The following is a 27985-nucleotide window of genomic DNA, read 5'->3' as shown; positions in this document are numbered from 1 at the left end:
AAACCTTAATCCACACAGGGTGGCATATACTTTATCATAGGTCTGCTCCTCACCAAAGGAATGATCCGCATCTATGGCAGAATTTTCTTAGGCTTTTAATAGTATGTTTTTTTAATGAGAACAGAACAGCAAGTTTCTGATAAAGGAACCGTACAAGTTTGCGAGGGGCAGAAACATGTCGACCAATGCTATGAAATAAAGGGTTGCAATGACCCCCTAATTTTTTAACACTAAGTAGGGAGGTGACAAAGCTCATATTACCTCCCAATATATATTTTCCAAAAGTCAGATATCTGCTTTCTGATTACTACATTCAACCATTGTACTCTCATAAAAAAAAAAAAAGTTCAATAAGAGCTCAAAGACATCCACAATAAATGTGGGATCATGTCTTGGTGAACAGAAGTCTGATGAAGAATTATTGCATCTTATTCAAGGGGAAGTTTGCATCCTCTTTTTGTCTTTTATGTAGAGTAGATGCACTGCCTCTGGGGCATAACCATAAAAAAAGATCATTCTTCCCTGTAGTATATATACACAAGGACTGGTAAAACTTTCTGTTTTCTCACAATTTGGTTGGAGCGTTAACCACATTCTGTTAAAGAGTTGTCTCTGATTCCTCCATCCTTCGTGATGTAGGATACAGGTATAGATTTGGAACTGGCACTGGTATGAGGCAGAAACAAGAGAAGTCCATATTTCCCACTAAAGAACTTCCCACTAAAGGACTTGCTCAGTTATATGCAATGCATTTTGGGGTGCACAATTGAATGAACTATGATTTGATGATCCAAGACTGGATATAATGTGTTTTCACTATAAGAAACATCACAAATAGGAGAATTACACTTTCCCTTGATGTGAACAAAATGTTCATGAGAAGGCATGTATACTGGAGAACAGAGCATCCTGCAGGATCAAGACATCTGTTGTCTTAAGCACTCAGTATATCACACAATGCAACAACCTAATTTTTATACGTGAATGCTAGAGTTCCAGAGGAACCATGATTTCTGAAAACCCTGGTTCCTATGGAACTCTAGCAGTCTGGTATAAAAATTAAGTTGTTGCATTGTGTATGATATACTGTACTGACAGGGAGGCTGTGTGATGACTCTTCCTTTCACTCTGCTCTGGGTGGATTAAATGATAAGAATGCATTCTATATATTTGGAAGAGAAATGACTGGAAAAAGTAGCACGAGATGGAATACTCACCAAGCAAGAGGTGGAATTGATGCCTTTAATTGTTAAATAAAGTAGAGTCAGTATTTATGGACAATAAAAACAATCTGATGATCCCAAACTATAGTACCCAAGAAAGTAAATGACCCAAAGCATGTTTCAGTTTGTACAAACATAACCTGATGATGAATACATTAATGATGAAAACAAAAATTGTAATACACTACATAACATAAATGTGAAAAGAATACATGTACACATCGCACTCTTATTTCTCACAGTGCACTGGAAACTGCAGGAGGAAATATATTCTTAACTCCCTCCAAATAGGTTTACAGTGTACACATTTCATCAATTAACTGACAGCACAATTCATCTATCAATATGTATCATTTAATTTAACAAAGCGAACCAACATAAATGTTGAAATGTAACTCTGGATTAAAGTTGTGGATTTCTGCTAGTATGTAGGTTGTTTTCTGGTCAGGACAACTGACCTGCCGTATGAAAAATATGACACTGAAAAACACTCAACCCTCTTTGGCTTTGGAAAAATATATCTTAGGTCCACAATAAAAATAAAGTACATTCATCCAATTTTGGATCTGCAGTAATCTATCTTTGTCCGCAAAAGACGTGAGCAAATGTTTCTCTCAATGTGCCTTTTTGTCTTATTTCTTCAATGAAAGTACAAGTTATAGTTGCACAAATGTATCAGTCTTTGGTTTAAGCAAAACAATATAATTAAGTTAGGAAAAAGTAAAAGACCACCTTTATGCACATCCCTAACAAAATGTTGAGTCTCTAAAAAACAATCCATTTATATATTTAAACATTCCCCTTTTACCATGTAGTTAAATTTTGAGAAGCCCAGCCTTAAAATGTGTAGTCTAACACTATATTAATAGATGGTATCAACTATGCTAGTCACTTCAAGACAATAAAAAAGGAAACTGACATCCTGTTTTAAACAAAGTCACAAGTAAACTTCAATCTTTGTGTGCATACATTTCCTCATGTCCAAACAATCTTTAGGTAATATAGGCTATTGTCTTTATGTTAAAAAGTCAACTAGCCAAACAGGTGTAATTTCAATCCTAAAGTATAGCATCACATATTGTTTGCAAGAATCCTAGTAATGTTTATAGACCAAGGTCTAAATAAAAAAACTTTTTAACTGAACTGAATCCTGGTTCAATTAAAAATGGATGCCTATTCACTATACATGTAAGACAAAGACTCTGATACCAACCATTAAACAGTACAATCAATGATCCACAACAAGTAGGCTGCCTTACTGCATACAGGGCGAATTTGAAGTAGTACTGTGAGTAAGAGAAGCCCAGGGAACAGATCCTAAAAATGCACCCGGATTTACCGAATTCTGGTGGTAATATAAAGCCAGCACTTGACCCTCAAAGAAGAACTCACCCAAGTGCAGCCACTAGCCTCCATCGAGTCACGTTTGAAAACACATCTTATGTCTACCACAGTATTTAGTAATTATGCTCATGGACAACCAGAGGTATTATGCAGAACTGAAAATAATTCTTTAGATAGTTGTGTATGTGACTTATCCATTAAACAAATGCATCATCCTCTCAATTGTGTAATCGATCTTCATACTACATGTTTTGTTGTTTAAAAGTCTGATTTAGTCTGTCCTAGCGTATAAAAAGTAGTATCACTTTGATCAAATCTGTTTGCCTTCGATATTATATAGTTTTATCAAAGTAATGAAAAAACATCAAATTAACATCACTAATGTTTTCTGAGAATTCTTTGGTTTCAGATTTAAAGTTGGACAGTAAAACTGAAGGTCTCATGATATCTAAACGTATCAGACTGTTATTAACTCGCCTTCATATAGATGAGAAAATATGTTTTCAAATTAAAGATAATACTTTTTCATAAGAAACATATGTTTCTTCAAATTTAAATGTGCAACCATATGATCAAATGATATTCACAAGTTAACTTGAGAGGCTAGAAACAAAATCATTGGTGAAGAATGCTGTTTTTCATGGTATAAGATGTAGTTATTCTATTTAGAACAAAATGTTTTCACACATCTACATTAGTAGTAATGCAGTCTTCTAATCAAACGCTGTTGGGTCCATGATATTTGAAACAGTGTTAGGGGTGAAAGTCTCCATTATTACCTATGAACTGAGGCAGATCCATTAGATCCGGATGGATACTGAACATTTGTCTCTTCAGATTTCCAATATATTTTTCCTTTAAGTGCTATGAGTACAATAACATATCTAACTGGGATTGCATAACTGAAAAATACATGAATTCACTAAAGAGCACTTTGGAAAATAAACATGCAAGTTGCAACAGGAAATTCTCTAGTGTGCAGTTCCATGATTATACACAAATGTCTATTTTAGCTGTAAAGAAATTCAAAACATTGTCGCAAAGGGCTTCATAACCCTACTATTAATATATACTTTATATGACACTGAAAAGGTTCATAAAAATTCAGCTTAAAATAACAAGACGTATGCAACTGGAGTGTGACTTGAAGAGCTTACAAAAATGTGCCACCTTAAGTTAAACAATTTAAAGTGTGCAATAAAGTTTACATTATTCACATAAAGCTTCTCAACAGTTTTTTCAAAGGTTCTGGGTGGGTGAGTTTTACAATGTGATATTAAAAGATACCCTAGTGAAATAAGGGTGTTTACAAGACAATATTGTGAAGGTTTAATTATATTTTTTTTAAAAAGTATAGAGAAAGTACTCCAGCCCAAGTTATGGCATATCCGCAGCGGCAATCAAAAGATGTTTCACTATAAGGAAACACGTGCAGGAATACTGCAGACACACTTCACAGCATCCCTTAGTTGCAAAACAAGAACATGGACTGGCTAATCGATGCAAGGTTAGATTGACAGATTGCAACACACATCTGTCGCGATGATCTGGCCGCGAGATACCTGATGTTAAACTATTAAGAGTGAAATTGATCCATCGAACAAATGATACACAAATGTGACCCAGCAGTGTAGCATGTGATCAAAATGGTGAAATCCTAGCAGGAGATAAAAGAAACATCAGAAATAGAATAGATGGGACAAGGGAATGCCTTTTTTTGGCAAATATGTGATCATATCAGACATATCAGGGTGAATATTTAGATTAGGACACACAAGAGTATAGAGTAAGGTATACAGGAGGAAAGGGGCATTTACAGTCCTGTACATGAAAGGCAGGGTGATTTGTTAATCTAATTTAGGATGAATACATTAAGTGCCTAACACCAGGAGTGAGAACTGCCACTCAGTCAATCGAACTTTTAGGCTCATGACTCCAATGCCTGACTGATCAGCCATTTTGGTTAGGGGAGAAAAGAAGTAAAGGAGACAAGACCTCAAGCTTCTTCATGACCAGCTTCCAACACAGTCATCATGGCCATAGAAAGGGACTACTGGGACTATCTAGTTGGAATGCACTTGTGTATAAATCACCTCATTTTTGATGATTTACTATGGATGTTACAAGAAAAAGGTAAATATAAATTAAGAAATGAAAAAAAAAGTACAAAGCAATGACCTGATGCCCTTTAGATTTTATGTGCCTTCTGTACATAAGGATATTGATGATTATATTTATCAGAAGACACTGTTTAAAATCAATACCATGGTAAAAAGGGTGAGGGAGATTGTCAATATTCTGGTTTTTTTCAGTAAAAACACATGGTATTTATAAAGTTAAAACTGAAATCTACCTAGTTATGTGGATGTGTTTAAAATATGCTCACAATACTTACATACACATACGTACATATGCACACATATACATATATGTATACATCTTTGCATAGAACCTTAAAAAGTGTAACCAGCCAGGCACTGGTTAAAAATAAAACCGGTTCCCTGTGTGGAATAAAATAGAACAATGTTACATTGTAAACACTGAGGAATCCTTATTTTTTCTTTGCTTTGGTCCGCTCACAGAATATTATGACAGAAGGATCTCAAGATGACGATAATTCATGCAAATAAAGACATGAAAGCACAAAGTCCACTCTTGGCATGTTACTCTGCATGATTTAACTGAAAAATAAAACATAGAAATAAAGATTAAAATTATGGAATGAAAACCAGCAAAACAAAAAAGAAAATTAAGATTGAAAAATGCTTCACAGCACACTGATATCTAACAAATGAAATGAAAGAGGCCGCAACAAAGCATACCCTGGCCTAACATACGTTATTCATTTTGACATGTGTCAAGACACAAGAGGTGACTTGGTGTCTATATTATCATTCTCACTGTTGGATTCTTTGCTGAAAGAGACTTTGAAAATTAGGTGGAATTGGGTCAGGACACAGCTAAATAAAATGTAGGGTTAAGGTTATTTTATGGAATAAAGATGGCATTTATGAACAAATAAATACCTGCAGTCTTCTTATATCGAGCTCTAGTCAAAATTTAAGACTGAAATAAAGTGACCTTCTTCAAGTAATAAAATAAGCACTCTCAAGGCACACTAACTACAGTTTGCTCCAGAGAAATGGCATTGCAATAACAAAGTAGACCTCTTAATTCAAAATGGTGCTTCTAATGCACATAACAACTGAGTGCCACCTTTTAAGTCACCGATCTTTAGACTATGTAATGCGGACTGATAAATTGTGTGCTTCAGCCTCACAGAGCTGCTCCAGTCCTTCTAGGGGACACCCATTTCCAGTGCTGTTGTATTATATCAATTGTCATGCTGTGACTGACAACTTGGTACCCAACTGACATATCTGATAGAAGTTACTCATAACTGATAAAAGTGTCATTCAGTCCAATCAAAACAAAACTTATCTAATTCGCATTGCAGATGCATTGCTGTGGAAATTATTTGAGTGAGAAAAGAACGTGATTAAAGACAAATTTGTTTCAGGATATACTGTGTTGCATTAAAGAATAGAATGACAAAACAATATATGAAAAAATGAAGCAAAGTATAATTGAATATATCTGTAGTTATCCGGATAAAAATCTGAAAAAATAATCATACAAATTATATATGAATCACTACTTTTAATAGATGAGCCCTCAAACAACATGCAGGTGTCACATTTTGTTAAAGTTGATTTTGAGCCATTGTACTCTCAACCTCTTATTTGAACATGTGCAATGTTACTTTTGCCTTTCTGACATGAAGGTGGAGGGTTCCCTGTGGGGGCTGGATCCATAAATGTATATAAAAAAATATCAGCAACTGCATTAAGCACAGTTCTTGTGCATAAAAGGCTGTAACCTTGAATGAAACAATAAAACAAGCCCCTAAAACAAATTTGGAAACTGAACTTTACCTATATTCTGGCCAATAAGAGTTACAATTATTCCACAGTTAATACCTCATTTCAGAAAACGGTGGCAGATAATCACTGAAACACTGATGAAGGAAAAAGACAAGAAGTGGACATGGCGTGGCTGGCCACAATGACAGACATGTGAGGCGAGATCTCTCAGCCCATTGCTCTCGAATCCGCCTAATTTATCTGGCATCGGGTGACTTTTGCGTTAGTCACAGCGTGGCGGGAGTAGAGGAGCCCTATGTGAAAGGAGGATGCCGCTCTGATCCAACAGGGGATGAAACTGCAACGGGCGCGGGCCGGCCGTGCTTCTTCTGAACAACTTTTCCTCACATCTGCAAAAAGGGGGCCGCATCAACTGGGCAGGTAGGTGGGGACATCTACTGGAGGCCCAACTGCAGGTCTCACATCAGACAGAGGGTGGTAGATCCCAGACACCAGCCTCTGACTTGGGTCATCTTGATGGAATTGGCGCGGCCCTGCCCAAATCACTGAACTGCAGACCGGAGCCCATGGGAGATCGGTTCGCCTTCTCCTTTCCCACTGATAGTTCTGCACAATAGACACTCTACTGGGGGCCCTATGGGTCTCCGCCACGCATGAAAAAAGGCTGTCAGGTTGAGACCAGGACCACAACCACTACTGGTGCTCTCCACCATGCTGGAGGGCTACTGGTAGGGCCCGAAGAGGACTTGTGCGGCCCCCACTCTTTTTTTTTTGACTGACCAAGGCCCGCCTTAGACCTGAGGGGACTCCCCTTCCCTCTTTCTCCAAAGGAACCCTGGCCTTGAGGGGTTCGAGGTTCTGCACCATGGGATTTATCAGCTTTATAGAGAAACATTGGGGACCCTGGAGGCCCATCTGAGAGACCTTTAGCCACGGAGCAGCACGGGCACAGCAGCAACTCCTGCAAGCAACAGAGTCTAGCCTTGCTCTCGGGGCCCCATCTGAGTCTGAATTATCTCCCTGAACCGGGGGGCCAGAGTAATGCTTGGTGAAATCTAAACTGCCCTGGACTCAAGACCCCTATGTTAGGCAGTGAATAACATGTGACTCGTGGTTCCTAGGCAGCTCGCTATACGCTGCCACAGGGCAGATCACATAAGCATTGGCCTTTATGCTGACCTGTATACCCCCGCTTCACCACTTTCAAAGCCAACTTCTCACAAGAGGATGCACCAAAACCCTTAAAACTGCAAACCAATCTCCCTGTTCATCGAAATTGATCACCTTGCCCAGGGTCTCCTCATCAGACCTGGATAAACTCAAAGCTATCCTAAATGCAATTAAGACATCTCAAATCTCTCTGAGGGCTAAAGTGGACGCATTATTGACTGATGTAAATCTGCTGTGATATGACCATTTGAAATTAACTGACCGGGTCACTCTGTCAGAAAAAACACTTGCTGACTTGCAGCCAAAACAGCTGATCTCCAACAACAACTCTGGGATTTAATTGAGAGATTTCGATTCCTGCAGGGCCGCTCAAGCCGCAGCAACAATTGCACACGTGGTAGATCTCCCAGAAGGCTGTGAAGGACACAGTCTTGTGGATTTTCTGGAATTGTGGCTCGAGGAACTGCTCCCCCAGCAAGATTTCACATCATACTTTTTTATAGAGAAAGTCTACCGGTTACCAGTGCACTGCCACCATCCAGAGGCTCCTCCAAACTCTTCCCAGTTTACACTCTGCACCAAAGGGCCTCTTTTCTGGGAGTAAAACAAAAGCTTAAAAAGATGGGAAACAGATTTGTTTTCCTCTTCCACCGCAAAACTCGAACTTATTGTGGATCAAAAGGCCATTTTCTTTTCAGGACGTTTCCCCATGCAAAGGACGGAATCCCTTAGCCTCAGCGCCCGTGCAGTTTTATAGACTAGGGCACACAGGCAAAGAAGCGGTCAGGAGACGTCCTGACAGTGCGCCCCCTGAAAGGTGGCGCTCTATCTGGATGGCCCCTGATGGCAGCCATCTGGATGAGCGAAGGGGGTCTATGGACCTCCCCAGACATCCCCATGCAGTCGGGTGCAGTCACTCAATGCACCCGCCTGCAAGGGGATCTCAAATCCCTTTTAAAAGTGCAGGCAGGTTGCCGCCTGCACAGAGAAATTCGTAGCAGCATTTTAACAGCTGCTCCATATTTCTCTTGAATGCGCTGCCCCGAGGCCAACGCGAGTTCGCAGCTGCCCCGAGGGCAGCGCATTCTACATGATAGGGTGTACTATTCCTGTTTGCACCCAGCGCACCTGCTTAAAGCTGCACCATGGTGCAAACTGGAAAAAAGTGTGCTATTTCTATAATAGGGGCCCTGACTCTCAAATCTTGACTGTTTTAGTTGTGCAAAAAGGAGGCCAGGTTGGTGGAAGACCTGCTTTGCTTAGATTAATCAGCTTACATAACCAGAACACATTTACAGGGTGATAAATCCAGCCGCCTTCTGGCCTGGTTGTTTAACAGAGAGTACAGATAGCCTCAAGTAAAGACACTCCACTATCCTGATGGCAAAATGCTTTATTCTCAATGTGACATCCACAAGGTCTTTGTAACATTTTAGAATAAAATCGGTTTTATTAGCAGAACTCATAGCATAACAATACAATGTATCGTTGCCTACAACCCAACGGGCCGGCTGCATAAAAGTCATGAAGGCCGATAAGAGCCAATGAATTACAAGCTATCCGTATAGATACACAGCATGCCGCCTACAACCCATCATGGGCCGGCCGCATCCAACAAGAAAAAACATTAAGTGATCCAGGATCCATAGAGGTTGAACATTGGAATGGGTCAGCAGCATGTTGAGAATGCAAGTGCCCGATAAGCCAAAGACTTGTTCTAGCTAGTCTGGGGCATTAAAGGCTGCCTTTTAAGAAAATTAAGAACCACAAAAAGAGAAACATTAACAGAACTACAATTAGAAGACCCGAGACCTTCCCACCACCCCCTCCCCAACCCTCTCCAGGTGAGCCAGTAAGTGCACTTATGCGAATAGATGTGGTCCGGTGTGATAGTTACCAACAGTGCTTGGACTTAAGAACCCTTCAGAAGCATTTAGGTATCCCTAAGTAAGCAGGGAATGTCAATTCCCGAAACTCAGAGGATAGGCCCATATCTTAGCTTATTCGGATTCATCCCCTAGGATAACCATGGAGAGTCTTTCCATGCCCAAAAGGGACCACAGCTGGTGAAGCCTTTGCGTGTGATCCAGAATCCTCTCCAATTTCCAACCAGATCAAAATACCCGATGTGCGGCATTCAACGCCAGGGGGATCTGTCTGTCCTTGGTAGAGCGCAAGTGGAAAGTCAGGGCATTGGGCAATCCTAAGATAGTGTATACAGGGAACCTGGGGATGGTAGTGTCAAAAGCTTGATCGATTTCATTGAGGATATTGTCCCAATATCTTGTGAGCCTCGGCAGTTCCACAGCAAATGAATGAGGGTACCCGGACTCCCACAGCCTCGCCAGCAGAGACCATCGCACTGTGAGTTATATTTAGTTAAACGAGCCAGGGTGTAGTACCAGTAAGATATAATTTTAAATGCAGTTTCGGTGTGGCCAATTGAGTGTGCAGTGGGATGGGTCCTATAAAAAAATATCCTCCCATTCCTTGTCCGACAGGGTTCGACAGAGTTCCGCCTCCCACCGCCTCTGTCCGGCCGTCCGAGCCCCAATTGTGCTCCAGGAGAGAAACATGTAGATTTCCGAGATGAGTTTACGATCATCTTTTTTAAGAACAATCCACTTTTCAAATAGGAGCATTGGCCTGCTGACCAAAGGACGTACTAGAGACCCAGACACCCAGTGCAGCATTTGCACATGAAGTTAGTGGTCTGAATCGGTGAAGCCGTAATCTGCCCGAAGTTGCTCAAAGGGGATATTCCCCTGGAGGTCAAATAAATGTCCCAAACGATTGCAGCTGCCCGCTAACCACCGTGAACCCACCCCATTATCCGTACCGGGTGGGAATTCGGGATTCAAAAAAATGGGGGACATAGGCGAAGAGAATGTTGTGAGGTTTGCCCGTTTGGACACTCTATCCCATACTAACACGGTGGGTCGCGTGACCGGCGAAGAGTGTAGTCCCCAGGAATGGGACGGTCTAGGTAGCCAAGCTTACCTCCAGATGTAATGGCCAACCACCATCTGGTCCATAAATACCCGGTGTTTCTCCGACATTAGACAGTTCCATTCCAGGAGACAGCACAACAGCGAGGCTTGAAAGTATCGAGTGATGTTCAGCAACGCAAGGCCACCTTCCTATTTAGGGCGTTGCAACAGAGACTACTGCAACCTGGGGGGAGACCGAACCCCAAATGTAACGCTCCATCTCCTTTTGTATGTTTAAGAGCGTATTCGATGGGGCAATAAGGTGAGGGTTTGGGAAAAATATAGGGCCCGCAGTAGGACATTAATTTTAACCATGGCTAGTCTCCCGAGCCACAAAAGAGGCAAATGTTGCCATTGAGTTAGATCTTTACAGATGCGAGAGAGTAAAGCAGCATAATTTACTTCCACAGTCTTATCTAGACTCTTATGAAGGACCAACCCCAGGTATGTTATACCATCCGTCACCCAGTTAAAGGCAAATTGAATGCATAAGGTGTCCATCGTGGTTTGCGTTGTGGTAAGGTTAAGTACCCGTGATTTCTGGGGGTTCATTTTGAATCCCGAGACCCGACCGAAGGCATGCAGGTCTTCTACAATGGCTGGCAAACAAGTCATGGGTCGCATCACCGAGAAAATGCCGTCTTCGGCATGAAGGCTAATTAAGTGGCGGTCGGCACCAAAAGAGACGCCCTGGGCGTGTGGATTGTCCCAGAGCCTCTGAGCAAAGGGCTTCATATAAAGAGCGAAGAGCAGGTGGGAGAGGGAACAGCCCTACCTGCTTGCCTCTCCCCACCGCAAAACCGCGTGAGAGAATCCCATTTAACCTGACTGCAGCAGATGGATTGCTATAAATGCTCGCTACCCATTTACGAAATTTCGTGCCCAAACCAAAGCGCTCCAGAGTGGCAAACAAGTAAGGCCAGTGTACGCGGTCAAATGCCTTTTCGGCGTTAAACACCAGCAACAGCGCCTCTTCCTTGGAGCGCTATACCATATCGATCAGCTGACAGATCAGTTTAGTGTTGTCCCCACATTGTCTATTTGGCATGAAACCCAACTGATCCGGGTCTATCAAACCGGGCATCAGAGGGTTAAGCCTGTGGGTCAGAATGGTGGAGAACAGCTTTGCATCAATGTTTAGCAAGGAAATCGGCAGGTATGAGCTGCAAAGAATATGGTCTTTCCCTGGTTTGGAGATGACCGAAATTGTCGCCTGTAACATAGAAGCAGTGAGAGTGCCCTGATCTGCGAATGATTTAAACAATCGAGTGAGCAGAGGGGCCAGGTCGGCGCATACGGTCTTGTAAAACAGCGCACTGAAACCGTCCGGGCCTGGCGCTTTCAGAACCTTCAGACGAGCAATAGCAGATATCACCTTGTCAATCCGTATAGGGGCCTCCAGACCATCTGCTTCATTGGACAGAAGAGGGGTGACCGTAGCCCCGTTGACAATCACGGGGGTCAACGAGGGTTGAGGACTCAGCGGAGTAGATATCCGCGTAAAATGTCAGAAATGCCGCCGCAATGGTGGAGTCATCCGTAATCTTGGAACCCTGTTCCCCTCGCGTCATCTTAACTGCCTGTGCCAGTCGTTTACTGCGGAGGCAGAGTGCTAACATGCGACCTCCCTTGTTAGATCCCACATAATATTTATGTTTCAACCGAATCACTGCATGTTCAGCCCTATCCAGATTCAAACGCTTCAATTGGAGCCGCTCCTTCTCCAATTGGCGCCAGACCCGTGGAGCCCCCATGCGCTTGTGGATTGCCTCGAGTTCTTTAACTTTAGATTCTAGTTCCTCTCGTTTGGCCTGCCAAGTCTTATCATCATAAACCGCTTTAGCAATCAAGGCTGTTCTCAAGACCAACTTAAGAGCCTCCCACACAGAGGCTAAAGCTGTGAAGCCAACATCGTTAAGTGTTATGTAATCTTTCAATGTACATCGAAGGTCTTTTACCACTCGTGGGGACTGCAATAGGGAGTCTCGCAGGTGCCAGTTTGAGGGGGATGAAGGAATGGGAGGCAGACGTAGAGTCAGCGTTGAACAAGTTACTTACCTTCGGTAACTATATATCTGTAAGAAACATTAGTTCGTGATTGATTCCTTACCTTAGAATTACCCCCCTAGTCAGACTGGATCCGGAAAGTTTTCATCAGAAGTACCCCTGTGCGTCGGTAGGCGTCATCGTGCGGCTCCGCATAAAACGTTGGAGCAGTAGTCGCCGAGATGGCGTCACTGGAGCTACTTAGACGCGCCCATACGCGCTTTTGTCAGTTCTGTAAAGGACTTTCCGCGCCAGGAATGCAGAGCGATGCAAGATACTGACCACTGGTGCATTGAAACTAGGGCCTTGAAAGAGATTACCTTAACCCTAGAAATCAGTTCGCAGAACAGGGAGGATAGGTGAAGTGGTAAGGAATCTATCACTAACTAATGTTTCTTACAGATATATCGTTACCGAAGGTAAGTAACTTGTTCATCTGAAAGAAAGTGTATTCCTAAAGTGGATTCCTTACCTTAGAATAGATACCCCAGCAATACCAACCCCAGTGGTGAGTCTGCGAACCAAGTTCACACCAGAAAGTCACGGAGAACAGAACAGCCAAAGAAGCCGTCTAGTCGGACTTGACTGTCAAGGAAATAATGCTTAGTAAAACTGTGCAGCGAGGCCCACGTGCTTGCCGGACATATGTCTTGCAGGTGGACATCACGTCCCAATGCAGTAGTAGCTGCTGTCGCCCTGGTAGAATGGGTACTAAACCCCACCCAAGGTTCCTTTTTAGCTAGAGAATAACAGGCCTTGATACACAAGAGGACCCAGCGGGAGATAGTCCTAGTGTGTACAGCCCGGCCTTTCTTGACGTTTACGTAGCCAACAAAGAGCCGGTCATCCACCTGTGACTGTTGTGTGCGATTCAGGTAAAATGAGAGTACACGTTTTGGGTCCAGACGGTGGAGTCTTTCTTCCTCTCTGGAAGGGTGCGGAGGCGGAAAGAAAGTGGGCAAGGTGATAGTCTGCCCGATGTGGAAGACGGAGACAACCTTTGGCAAGAAGGAAGGAAAAGTGCGAAGTACAACCTTATCCGGATGAACCGACAGAAAAGGATGCTTATAGGAAAGAGCCTAGTAGAGGTGATAGCAACCAGGAAAGCAGTCTTCAAAGTCTATAAACGAAGAGGACAGTTGTGAAGCGGCTCAAAAGGAGCGTGCATCAAATAAGTAAGAACCAGATTCAAGTCCCACTGCGGCATCACAAACGGAATAGGAGGGAAAAGGTGGGTAATGCCTTTGAGAAATCTATTTAAAACAGAGGACTTGAAAAGAGAGGGCTGATCAGGGAGCCTGAGAAAGGCCGAAATTGCAGAAATGTAGCCCTTAATAGTGCCCAGAGCAGAGCCCTGCTGGGCCAGAGAAAGAAGGACCAAAAGGACTTCTGAAAGAGGGGCAGAAAGGGGATCCACAGTCTTTGCCGTGCACCATGCCACAAATTTGTTCCACCTGCAGCCGTATACAGATTTAGTGGAGGGACGCCTGGCTGCCAGAATGATAAGACAGACTTCAGGAGGCAAGTCAAATGGAATCAACTGTCGCCGTTCAATCTCCATGCATGGTTTGGGTGGGGGACCATCCCCTGCTGCTGCGACAGAAGATCCTCCCGAAGAGGTAGGCGGATCGGGGGATCCATGCTCATATTGAGTAGCTCGGGAAACCAAACTCTTCGAGCCAGTCCGGGGCCACAAGAATGACTTGGGCCCGGTTGCGCCTGAACTTCTTCAGCACTCTGGGTAGAAGTGGTATAGGCGGAAAGGCGTACAATAGACCGCTGCTCCACTCGTGACGAAAAGCTTCGCCGAGCGAGTGCCGCTTTGGAAATTCCAACGCGCAGATATGATGACATTGCACGTTCTCTTCGGTGGTGAATAGATCTAACCAAGGTTCTCCCCACTGTTGAAAAAAAGCCTTGTGCCACCTCCGAGTGAAGATGCCTTTCGTGATCCATCATGCACCTACGGCTGAGTTCGTCCGCCCTGGCGTTCAAAGAACCTGCCAAGTGTTGACTCGTCAAGGAAATGCCTTGACGTTTCAGCCATGTCCAGAGATGCAGAGCCTCCTGACATAGCGTCCACGACCCCACCCTGCCTTGCTTGTTGCAATAACACATGGCGGTGGTGTTGTCTGTGAACACCTGCACTACTCTCCCCTTGACAGAGGGAAGGAATGCTTTCAGTGCAAGTAGGATCGCCCGGAGCTCCAGAAGGTTGATATGGATCCTGGACTCCGCCGGAGACCAGAGGCCTCTGATCTACGCCTCTCCCATGTGGCCGCCCATCCCAGAAGGGACGCATCCGTCACCACTGTGTGCTCCGGTTGGGGAAGGGAGAGTGATCTGCTGCTGGTTCGTGAGCCACCATTTCAATTGTTGCGCAGTGCCCTCGGAGATATGGAAGTACTCTGACAGGTCCCCTTGATGCTGCGCCCACTGGAACTTCAGGTACCACTGCAGAGCCCGTATATGCCATCTGGCATGATTGGTCAGCAGGATGCAGGAGGCCAGGAGGCCCAGCAGCCTCAAGGTCATCCTGACCGAAACCCAGGACAAGGGCCGAAAGATCGAAATCATAGCCCGAATGTCCCAGACTCGCTGTTCACGAGGATAAACCCGAAACTGTGCCCAGAACCGCTCTGATAAAGAGGAGCCTCTGAGAAGGAATCTGGTGCGACTTCGGCACATTGATGGAGAACCCCAGCAAATGCAGGAGGTCAGCTGTAGTCTGGAGGTGGGAGACGACTACCTGTGGCAAGCCCGCCTTCACCAACCAGTCGTTGAGATAGGGGAAGACTGAAACCCCTGATCTGTGCAGATGAGCTGCGACCACCACCATCACTTTCGTGAACATCTATGGGGCGCTGGTCAGGCCAAAAGTGAGCACTGTGAACTGAAAGTGCTCGTGGCCTACCGTGAACCACAGGTAACGCCGGTGGGCTGGCAGGACGGGAATATGAAAATAAGGGCAGACAAGACCGGAGCAAGTGTGAGCATCTTGAACTTCTCCTTACGGAGGAAGCAATTGGTGTTCTGAAGGTCTAAGATAGGAAGCAGGCCCTTGTCCTTCTTTTGAACCAAGAAGTAGTGGGAGAGTAACGACCACAACCTACTTTTGGCGTCATAACGCACCGATGGCCCCCTTGGCCAAGAGGGCTGCAGAATCCTGCTGTAGAAGTGACAAGTGATCCCCCGACATGCGGTGATACTGAGGTTGCATGGCTGGAGGGGTAGACTCGAAGGGGAGGGAGTAGCCCCTTCGGACCATCTGCAAAACCCACCTATCCGAAGTGATGGTGGGCCAGTGGGGAAGTGATGGCGAATCCTGCCACCCACTGGTGTTTGATGAGCATGAAACACCAGACTAGGAAGGTTTGGAGGCAGTGGCAGCAGGGGAGGTGGTGGACTGACCGGCCCGCTGACCCACCTCGACAGGTCCCACATCCGGGGCTGCGCTGAGACTGTTGCTGGGCAGGCCTGTGGCTCTGAAACAAACGTGTTTGGATGACCCTTCCTTGGCCACGAAAGGAGCGAAAAGCAGAAGCGGAAGCAGTGCACGTGGCTGAAAGGCCTAAGGACTTGGCCATAGCCCGTGAGTTCTTAAAACGCTCCAACGCACTATCTGCCTTGTCACCAAAAAGGCGAGTGCCATCAAAGAACATGTCCATAAGAATGTTTTGGACATCCCCGGAAAAGCCAGTCGTCCTCAGCCAGGCGTGGCAACATAGCACCACTGCCGTGGAAATTGCTCTGCCCAGCGAGTCGGCGGTGTCAAGGCCACAACAAATCATGAACTTGGCTGCGTTTCTCTCCTCAGCAATAGCTTGGGAGAGCACCGCCCGGGCCTCCTCCGGACACTGAGGCAGCACCTGCGCCACCATGTCCCACACAGAATGGGAATAACGGCCCAAGAGGCATGCGTTGTTCGCAGACCGCAGCCCTGAACTGGCAGAAGTAAAAATGTTATTCCCAAACTGTTCCAGTTTCTTGGATTCCCTGTCCGGTGGTGCGGAAGGGAAAGCACTTGGGGACGCAGAGGCCTGGACAACCAAGCTCTCAGGGGTAGGGTGTTGGGAGAGGAAAATGGGGTCGGTGTTGGTGTCGGGTAACGTTCTCATCCACAGGAGTCCCTGTGTTGGGCCTGGACCAGGTGCCCAAAAGAACGTACGAAAGTGCGTCATTAAAGGGCAGTAGTGGTTCCGTAGAGGAAGACGCCAGCTGAAGCACTTCTGTCAGGAGGTCAGTCCTGACGGCCACCGTATGGAGCTCGAGGTGGAGAGCCTCCGCTGCGCTACGCAACACCACAGAATATGGACCACCTTACTTCGTAGCCACCTTAGAAGGAGACAGTGTGCCAGGTTCTGGAGTAAAATCCATGTCACCTGCATCCTCCTAATCCTCTTACCAGTCCGGATCTATTTATTTTTTATTATTTATTTATTTTTAGTGTTTTCCATAGCGCTAACGTGACCCATTCCTGGGTGTCAAAGCGTTTTACAGTTCAGCACCAAACATATTTAAATCACATTATCCAATTTTAAGTTAATAACACATTCAGTCTAACTAGGCGGCCACAAGGGTTATAGTAATACAGGTCATGACATACTAGCATAAAACAGTAATGTACAATGAATATCCTTTCAAAAGAAAACCTGAATTCTGACTGGATGCACAGTTACCGGCACGTATCAGTAATCAACTTGCTTGATAGAAGTATCAACACTAGCTATCGCCCTTGACTCTGGTGTGCGTATCTTCATTAGTTATCATCCTTAAATCTAACATATGGATTTGTGAATCCATGCAGGTCTGATTGAGGTCCGTGGGTGAGACTCGATGAAAACACAATGACTTGTGCTATCCAAGCGCCATTACTTTACTATTAACATTACAGTCATCATGCTTATCTCCACCTGTTCACGCATCAGAAAATCGAATATTCAGGGATGTTTACAGGTCTCAAAAGAGTCACAAACTGGCCATAGTAAGTTACCGGAGCAATTTACTCATGAGAAAGGACTTAGCCTCTTTTTTGAATTGCGAGACAGAGGTGATTCTTCTAATATTTGGAGGAAGAGCATTCCAAATTCTTGGTGCTGCTCCCGAAAATGCTCTATCATACGTTCTTTTCTTGTGGAAAATTGCTGGTTTCAGAAGGAAATCTGCGGCCCCTCGATGATCTAAGGCCTCCAGAAATCGTGATTTGCTGTGCAAGATAAAGTGGTGTTTTGTAGTGTAAAACTTTGTGTGTGATACACGCCGTCTTAAGCTGAATTCTTGCCTCGTACTGTAGCCATCTGAGCGCTTTCAGATGTGGAGTGATGTGTTCAAATTTTCTTGTACCCTTTACAAGTCTCGCTGCAGCATTGAGGCAGGCTTTCAGTGGGGCTGTTGAGATCTTTGGAAGCCCTGCCAGACTTGTGCAACCATACTCGATCCTCGAGATGACCAAAGCTTGGACAGCCGTTTTTAGTTCGGCAGTGTCTATGAAAGGTTTCAATTTTCTGAGATAGCTCAAATGGAATCGGGCGTTTTTTGCCATAATGTTGATGTGTGCTTGCATGTATAAATCCTTATGCAACGTGATTCCAGGAGACTTGGTAGAGTCAACTAGAAACGGAGTACCTGTGATCATTTTGGTCCATTCCTTGAGCATCATGGAGGATTATGGGGAGCGGGGGGGGGGGGGGGGTGTCTATCAGAAGGAATTCTGTTTTCTGTGAGTTGAGTTTAAGATGATTGAGAGAAAGCCAATGGACAGTCTTTTGTAGTGCTTGGTTAATTATTTTGATCTCTTCAAGTGACATGATCTTCATATACAGCGGAGTGTTGTCAGCGTACCTGTGGAAGGAGATATTTGCCTGCTGCAGTATTTCTGCGAGTGGCTCGATGTACAGATTGAATAGGGATGTGGATACAGTTGGGCATTGAGGGGACACCAATATGACTCGGGGTTGGAAGGGATAGTTTGTGGTTCACCAAGAACCTTTGTGATCTGTTCTTTAAGAAGGAATTAAACCATTTTAGGACTGTCCCTGAAAAACCCATCCTATTCTCCAATAGGTCTAATAATTTGCCATGGTTTACGGTGTCAAATGCTGATGATAGGTCGAGGTGGACTAATAGACCGGTTTCGTTACGGTCTAGAGCAAGTAACGCGTCGTCTGCTATGTGCATAATTGTTGTTCCGGTGCTGTTGTCTGGTCTGAACCCTGACTGGGAGCCATTTAATAGCTTATATTCCGAGATGTGACGGTTCAATTGTTGTTGGGCACATTTTTCCAACACTTTAGCCAGTAAGGGAATGCTTGTTACGGGCCTAAAGTTGTTTGGGTCCGAAGGATTTTCTGTAGGTTTTTTTAGTAGAGGGATGACCTGGCCTGTTTTTAGACAGTCAGGGAAAGAACCTTGGGAAAGCGAGGCATTCATTATTTCAACTTGCACTGGGCTGCGAGAGGGTACTTGGACCCCTCCCAGTCCTCCCCAACCTGCAGGAAAATATCGGTGAAGGTCGTACAAGGCCAACCGACATTGGCAGGGATCCATGCATGGATCCATGAGGGTCTCTCAGCATCGAGACCTGAGTCGTCGATGACGTCAGGCCGGAGCCTGCAACGCAGAGGTGCGAGGACCGCCAGTCGGACCCGCGGGGCTCGAAGGCATGCCGGGGGGCCCGATGAGCCAAAAAGGCAGGCCATGGCTGACAGAAAGTCCTGTAGCCGAGCTGGAGTCGCCAACAGACCCGGGAAGGGCGGGTAGGCCATCGGCAACTGCGCAGGCTCTGCCGGAGCCATGGGGTTGGCACCACCCTCACCCATGTCGCGTGACAGATTAGGGGAAGGCCAAGACTGACAAAGCTTCTTCGACTTCTTGTGCTTCGCCTTACCGGACTCCGAGTATGAAGACTTCGCCGAACGATGGTGGTGGTGGCTCAGCGACTGGTCCCTCGACCTCCCACAGGACCAGGACCTTGAACGGCGTGGTGCCGACTTCCGGGCCTCCTGCAACTTTCAGGACCGCTCCCGCAAAGTTTTCGGAGCCATGGCCCGGCATTCGGGGCACGACTCGGAGTTGTGGTCGCGCCCCAGGGAGTAGAGACACTCATGGTGCGGGTCCGTCACCGACATCATGCAAGGACAAGCCGCGCAAGACTTAAAACGGGCATCCCTATACACCAGGAGTCAAAAACTCCAAACAACAGAGACAAATGTCCCAAAAATAACTCAGTCAAAAATGTACTGGGGGTACTGCTTTCTCCGGATCTGCGCTTGCTGGCCCGGAAAAAGAAAGTACGGACGTCAGCGCACGTGTGCGCGTCTAAGTAGCTCCAGCGACGTCATTTCGGCATACGCAAAGCCGCACATCGATGCCTACCGACACGCAGGGGTACTGCTGACGAAAACTTTCCCGGATCCAGTCTGACGCCTGGGGGTAATTCTAAGGTAAGGAATCTATCACTAATGTGTTTCTTTCAGATTTGTGCACGGTCTGAAAGTAGATGCCTGAGTGCATGCCCGCGCAGCCTGGGTGACCAGAAAGTGGTCCAGTCGGGCATAGGACTTATGGGCTGCAGAGTAATGGGTTTAGTCTCTATCATTAGGGTGGATGCTGTGCCATTCATCCCTGATCCCATAGTCCTCTAACCACTCCTTACCATTCCCTGACAAAGCTCCCGCTCCACCAGTCCTTGAGCTAGAACGGTCCGTCCATACCTAAATTTAAATTGCCGCCCACCACTACCAAGGAATCGGGCGTGTGGAGAACTTCGGCCAGGGCCCCAGTCAGGAACTTCTCTTGATGTCCATTTGGGGAAGTGATTGAGGCTATCGTGAGATTGGAGGTACTGGTTTGAATCCTCGGCGCTAAGAGGGGCCCCATAATCTCTGCCACAGAGCCCACTAAGTAACCTCTAAAGTATTTGGAGAACAAGATGGCCACCCAGCCCTTCTTACTCGTCCCTGAAGACCAGAACTGCAAGGGAAACCCCCTGCGTTGCATACGGTGCGTGTCTTTGTGAAGCAGGTGAGTTTCTTGAAGAAGACATATATCCCCCTCCGAATGCTCAAGTAAGGAGAGTACAGCCTTCCGCTTGGCAAAATTGTTAAGGTCTCAGACATTATAGCTCACTACCTTAACTTCCATCAGGTTGTAAAGAACCACTGGGTTATATGTCTAATGGTAAGAAGCCGATAGAGAGGAACAGACCACGGAAGGGACCACCCGAGCATATGCGATTGGGCGAACCTAACCAGAAGGGCCATAAGTAAAAAGTTCACCGGAGAGAGGACCCTCCCCCACCCAATAACAATGTAAACAAACCCTAAAACAATAAGCCAACATCAAAGGCCAGCACACAAAGTTCATCTGAACAGAGGGCCAGAAAGAAGTGGAGACTGCCAAAAGAGTGAGGGACGTCACCATTTAGCAAAGTGAAAAGTCCCACCGCCTTGCCGGGCCCAGGGAGAAGAAAACAAACCCACACATACGTTACCCTCAGGCATTAGAGTCCAGAGAGTCCCCCTCTGTACCAGCGAAGGTCAGGAGAACTGCAGAACGATCTTTGAGCATTGTAGCCGGGTCGCGGCGAAGGCGATCAAGGCCCCGGCCGCTCCGGCCGCTCTGGGGGCCACGTCTTGAGGGACCGGGGGTTCCCGGCCACGAAGCATCAGACTGGGCGGTCAGATTGTCGAGGTTTAAGTGAAGCACCTTACAGGCCATGGTAATAGAGTGAACTTGGTGTAGCTTACCGTTGAGATGGAAAATGCGACGAAACAGGTGCCCCCAGGAATAGGAAATACTCATTAGTCGGAGATGGGGAGGGGTGGTGGGGGGAGAGAGTCTCTTCTTTTTAGAAGGGTACTGGCTGCCAAGTCTTGGAAGAGCTGTGGTGTGTGCTCATGGAAACGCGCACACCAGAATGTCTGCAGGCGGGCGATTTGGCTGACTGCGGAGGGGGCATACTCGATGACATCGATTGATCATGATGGAGGATTCCGCCGTTGCGTTCAGAACTGCCCGGAAGAGGTCTTAAATATCTCCTTCCAGATCTTCTGCTCCGGTTGGGACAGCACGAATACGGACGTTGTTCCGCCTCAACCTATTCTCCAGATCTTCGGAGTGTGACTGGAGGTCCAGTTGCTAATCCCGCAGCCGTAGGATTTCTTGTTGAAGTGCAGTGAGCTCTTTGTCCCTGGTAGTGGACGAGTCCTCCAGTGCGGCCACCCGTTCACCTACTGCGTCCACATCTCTCCGTACTTCCCGGAGATCTGCCTGCAGGTCCGTCTTGAAGGCCAAGATATCTTCCCTCTAGGAAGCAAACAGGGCTCCCAGAAATTCTCGTGACCGCACCTTCTAAGTCATCCCCTGTTGAGACCGGACCAGCTCCTTGAGAGTCCCCAGCCGATTTCATAAGAAGATCTCGGACTGTGCACCCAGTAGATCCGCCCAGCTGCAGCCCAGAGGCGCCGCTAGGTTCTAGTCACACAAGAGCGATGCTAAGTGTCAATGACACCAGGTTCTGTGTTGAGTTATAGGCCTCTCCTGCGCATACACCACTCTAAAAGGCCCAAACAAGGGAGAGAGATCCTGGTGCCTCCACTGCCCTGCAAGCCGCACCGCTGTCCAGCCCAGGTTCTTCACAGAGGGCCCCAAGGTGTCAGGAGGTCGCGTCCTTCTCAGTCACAAAGACAGGGGCACAGCGCAGGCCGCAAACACACCACTGCGAGTCACTCGCTTCCTGGGCCTGAATACTCCTTAGTGGCTCACCGGTAGAGTAGCGCGTGGCTCAGCTCGGTGGTCGCCCGGCTCCTCCTCTGAATAGGCCTCCCGACGCTCTCACTACTGCAGAGAGGCCCCACCCAGACTGTGCATGCCGTTCAGGCGGCAGGGTCTGAGCCAGACAAGTCGATGGATGCCCACCTGTACTCAGAGCTCCGTCCGGGCGTGGCGCCGCGAGTGACCCGGCCCCCCCAGACAGCAGAGAGCAAGGCGGGTTTTCCACCGAGGCCTCGTGTCACACCGCAGGGCGCCTCACAGGCCCGGGAGCCGGTCTCGGCAGGGCCGCAGTGCGGCGACCGTGCAAGGCATTACGTTTCTTTGTGGGGGCCCTTGCAAGGGTGGCAATGGGGTCCGTGTGCCACCACGGCCTCCTTGAGCGCTCAACCCGCGCCCTTCACTGCCTCAGCTCCTCAACGTCTCGCGGGGCGGCAGGAATTTCAGAGGAGGCCCGGCTTCTCACAGGCAAGCATGCAAGTCGTTCTTCGCTCCCAGCCTGTAGCGCATCAAAGTCCTTCGACTTCTGGTAGGTGATACCGGTGCTGTGGGTGCTCTAGAGTATGCTAAAGGCCCGGCGGAAGCAGAGTACGAGCAGGACACGTCCGCTCACTCCACCATCTTGGCCACACCTCCCTTTGTAACAATCTAAAAACTCTTACTTCATACTTCACCTGATATTCCACAAGTTGATATCCAGTACTTACTTTAAGTTATTTCCCTTACGAGACAACCTTCATTAAAATGCGGAAAGATAGATGCACCTATTAACGCCAAGACAAAGTAATTACCAAACTGGCTGCTGGATAAACTCCCAGGACTGATGGCCTCTCATCATAATTTTATAAATCTTTTGGGGGCTCCTTGGCACCAAAGATGGTCAAGCTGTATACACCACGCTTGAAGCCAGACACCTTACCACCAACCTACGTGAGCCATCACTGGTGTCTCTGCTAAAACCATGAAGGATCCCTACCAACCCAGCATTTCACTGCCCAATATATCTTAAACATAGACTTTAAAATTCTGAGTAAGATCTTGGACAACTGTATTCAGCAGAACTTCCTCTTCTAATACATGCTGACCAAAGTGGATAAGTCCACGTCAGAAACACTTCCTCAAACATCCAACAGCTATATAGAATTATGAAAAATTTACAGTTTAACATACAAACCCAATTTGGCTATGGAACTTGCACCATCATGTTGGTCCCACTACTGTACTCAGACTCCACCATCAGAGTCCGATCTGGGAGTATGATTTCAGCATTGATAATGGTTGGAAGAGGTACCAGGCAAGGTTGCCCTCTATCCCCTATTCTAATTAGCAATGGAACCTCTAGCAGGTGACGCATGCCTCTATGGGATGGAATGGGTCATCCCCTTACAGGAGAGGAATCAAGCAATTTCACTATACAGAGATGACGTGCTATTCTACCTTAAAGATTTGCACGATGACCTCTTCACTATTGCACATCTCTTAATAACTTCTGGAGCAATACCAGGTTTGTAAGTTAGTTGGCCTGTTCCCCCTAACCCCTACTGCTGCTCCGGTACAATTAGATTTATGGTAGAGTCTGGTGACGTAGGGGAATAGGTCATTCCGATATTTGAGAATTTGGATATTTCAAGCCGAACAGGACCCCCAGATGGTAACCTTACTGCCGTGGTGGCATTCTTCCAGGATCGAGTTGCCTTCTGGTGATCCCTTCTCTTACCAGTTATAGGCTGAATCGCAAACTGGAAGAAGGTGATGCTCCCATGGCTTCTCTACCATTTCGTAAACCTCTCAACAGTACACCATCAAGACGCTTTTGGGCCCTCGATAAATTGCTCTGCAAGCTCATCTGGCTACCACCGGGTAGCATTATCTAAATTGCAGCTCCCTCCCACTCAGGAAAATCTGGGCGCTCCCCATTTTGAGTTCTGTTATTATAAGCCCAGCTTAGCAGCAATAGCTATCCTGCTCACTGTCAAGAGAATTTCTACACATGTGCCCTCGACCCCCACCTTGACCTGCTGCTATCTTGACTTGGATGGCCTCAGACGGCAGCCCTGTGATCAACCATTCCCGCCTATTAAAGGTGACAAAGTGATTTGCTGGAGGTCGCTGGATTAGTAGAAGTCTCTCTTTCATGCCCCTACTATACCTCTCCTGGAACTCGCTAAAGGGCTTGGATGTAAAGGGCTTGGAAGCTTCACAGGTCATAAGTAGTGGCTCTGGGACTAACCTGGAATCTACACCCTGGACGATCTCTTGCAGGGCAGTCGACTCCTGTCTTTTGAGGCTCTCATGTAACAATTTGACCTTCATGGTGGGCAGTTTCTTGTATGAGGTATTTTAGGTTGCATCGTCAGGGACACATGGGAGGTAGATGACTGAGTGAGCCATTCACCAACTCAAATTTCCTACATACAATGGGGAGCGGCCAAAGGCTTGTCCATTGGTTTTCCAGGGTGCTAATTACTCAAGAACAGAGCTTGTTACAATCCCTGATAGACATCTGGGTGGTATAGTTCGGCAGAACCCTGCACGATAGGGAGAGGGCAAGAGCTCTAGAGTACCCCTGCAAGATTTCTCACAATGCTCATCTTAAGCTATCTTCTACACAGGGCTCATCTCAAGCTATCTTCTACACAGGTCTCATCTCAAGCTATCTTCTACACAGGGCTCATCTGTCGCCGAAACTGATTCTAGAATCTATCCCAATGCTTCGGATTCCTGTACCAGATGTGCTACCCTGGCTGCAGACCTTAAACATATGTTGTGGTATTTCTCTTACCTGTAATCATACTGGGTTAGAGTGACTGAGAAGATATTGGTACTTATAGGCTTAACAGGAGTCGATTAATGCGAAGCTGGCGCACTGCGCATTTATAAAAGGCCTAATAAACACAAGACTGTAGTAACTGACATTGATCATTTTTAACAGTATGAATGACAATTCATGCATTAATTATGCTTGCGCCGTCACCCACAATACACATGCATAATAATGAATAGGTATTGCAAACTATTCATTAGTGGTTCTCTAGTTACACAGTTAAAGTGAAAGAGCAGACTAGATAGGCCTTGCAAGCCTTACCCTAACATTAGATTGTATGGCCACAATGCTCCAATTATTGACACAAATTTACTTAACAAGGTTTCCTCTCTAAATCGAGTATTAAAAACCTGGCATTTTTAAAGCTGAGCTAAGAACCCCAATCAGCTCTATAACAATAGAGAACAGCTACTATCAACTCAGGAAAAAGAAAATGATATGGAAAAACTTATCTGTGTAGCTGCATTTTGTCCTAACTTCCATGAGTTTAAAACAGTCATCAAACACTGAAGTACACTGAACTGAGGTGGTTTTCAGTTTTAAAAGCCTATGTTCTCTATCCGGCGAGGACACATTCTATGTGACACATTGGTCCACACTCTACCTAAGAAAATATTTAGGATCACACAACCATTGACGCTTTGGGACAACTCCCCTGTTAGAGGGCATATTCCCTGTGGCACCTGTGAGGTCTGTCAATTCACAAACAAAAATACACAACTGAAGTAGGGCCTTGAAACAACTTGGCAATTCAAGGGGTTTACTAACCGCAGGCCTACTTAGGTGATTTACCTGATTAAGTGTCCGTACAGTCTGATTTATATCCTGAAGGAAAGTAAAACCTTGGATAAATGAGCACCGATGTACGATCAGATGCAAAAAGAACAAAGCTAAATTAACCAAAGACTACCCTGATATGGAACATTGTGCTGATGACAGAATGGTCAATTAATTGAGAAAACTGCAAAGATCCTACTTTGATAGGACTGTAATCCTTCTCCGGTTTGAACAATGTTGGATTTACGGATTACAGAAAGAGAAATTTGGTTGGAATGATGACATCGCTTGGTCACTGGTTAAAAAACGTGATAGGACCTCTATAACAGTCATATAGCTTTGCAGAACTGCTGTAGGGTCTCCTTTATTAGCTTGTAGACTCAGTAGCCTGACACCATCTTACTACAGGAGGATTAAGCTAGAAACTATCCATTGCCAATCTCTCTACCCCATTACCCCTTTGTTGCCAGGTGTACATTATAATCACTGACTGATGATAGTGTTGGACCACATTGGTTGTCTTTTTTCTACCACTACTCTTCTTTCTAATAATTAGTGATACTACTTGGCAATGAGTTCCTATTCTTCGTGGTGACGGACCTCACTCGTTTATCCCTCTGTGTTTGGTATTTTTTATAAATACATGAAGGTTGACACGCACATGTCCTAGGTATGAACGGATGTGTCAGACCGTACCATGTTTACAAATGAAAAATCACCTGCTTCTTGGCTCATATCAATTCTTAACCTTCATTGTCAAGGTTAAACAATGTAGTTTGTCAACAAACTCACCACTTTATTTTGAGACTGAAATACTGGGACGCGGATTGCAATGACTACATTTCCCATGATATCTCGGGAGCGATGAGCCAATAAACAGAGTACACATCTCCGCGGTTCCCGCATGCACCAGCATTTACACAGCAACTTCTCTTAAACATGGCAGCTCACTCTTTATTTACCAGGCACCACCTGTGATAGGTAAGAGTTCGGCTCTCTAGGGAGACAAATGGGTAACTGGAGATGTTCCTTAAAGGTTTGTTATTTTACTGTAAAATACTAGGAATTAGTAAATGGGACAATAATAGGTTTAACTAAAGTAGGCTTGCATTTTCTTTTGAGAGGCCTTTTAAGTAGCACGACTTCCCCACAATCGTATTTGAGCCTTACTCTAAGTATTAATTACGTGGTTCTGATTGCATTTTCAAAAGAGAACCTACCATAAATATAAATGCTTTCAGTAGTTAATTGATATAATTACACTAATACCCTTAACTCCGACCTAAGAGCAACCGCCAATATTTTTAACCGCCACCCTTGAGAATAGACGATGTTAAACACTGCCCTCAGTAGTGTACGTTTATATTCACAATTGTGTGAACTTTTTTTGTCTCCTCACAGCTTTGCATATTCACGCTGTTCCTTGTGGTTGCAGCGATATACCACGGACCACGCTGTGCTGAAGGACGTTTTACACTAAAAAGATGACATTGTGCAATCAAAATGATGCAGTCTCTAATTCCTTGATTGATTTGTCTGTTCCTAGGTATATACAATTCTTTAAGTGAAGGTAGGAAATCCCAATCTCACCTGCATGAAGTTTTGTGAAGCTAGATAGGGATACCCAGCCCCGATGAATGCCCTTCACGTCCACATTGGCAATGAACTGGGCAGAAACATGTTGACAAACGAGTGGATGGGAAGGCCATAGTACCTATAACATCTCCATGTAATCTTTTGATCATAACTAGGATACCTAAAAACAAAGGGATATCCTTCAGGTTTACACCCTAAGGTATTTTTACCTCTGATATCTGGATCCCAGAATTATCCAAGCGAATATTTCTGATCAAGTACTCCCTCTTTTGCCCACCCCAGTAGCATCATCTTAGCAGGGTGGGGTGAGGATGCCTATGATGAAGCATGCCACATTACGTGGGTGAGGCTTCGCCATCC

At 45.8% G+C, this 27985-nt stretch overlaps 1 protein-coding gene across 4 annotated transcripts in view; it reads right to left on the bottom strand.

The window, feature by feature from the left end:
* Positions 1 to 1228: 1228 nt before the first annotated feature.
* Positions 1229 to 27985, bottom strand: part of SEPTIN8 (septin 8) — a 377700-nt gene continuing 350943 nt past the window's right edge. For all 4 annotated transcript variants that reach the window (XM_078653090.1, XM_078653091.1, XM_078653093.1 and 1 more), the window contains exon 10: positions 1229 to 5248. In XM_078653090.1, the coding sequence (XP_078509216.1) occupies positions 5245 to 5248 (4 nt within the window). In that variant the 3' untranslated portion in view covers positions 1229 to 5244. The remainder of the gene's footprint in view (positions 5249 to 27985) is intronic.

The sequence above is a fragment of the Lissotriton helveticus genome, chromosome 7 (genome assembly GCF_964261635.1).
Source record: "Lissotriton helveticus chromosome 7, aLisHel1.1, whole genome shotgun sequence".
In the NCBI taxonomy this organism is placed as follows: domain Eukaryota; kingdom Metazoa; phylum Chordata; class Amphibia; order Caudata; family Salamandridae; genus Lissotriton; species Lissotriton helveticus.
This window is presented reverse-complemented; position numbering and strand designations above follow the sequence as displayed.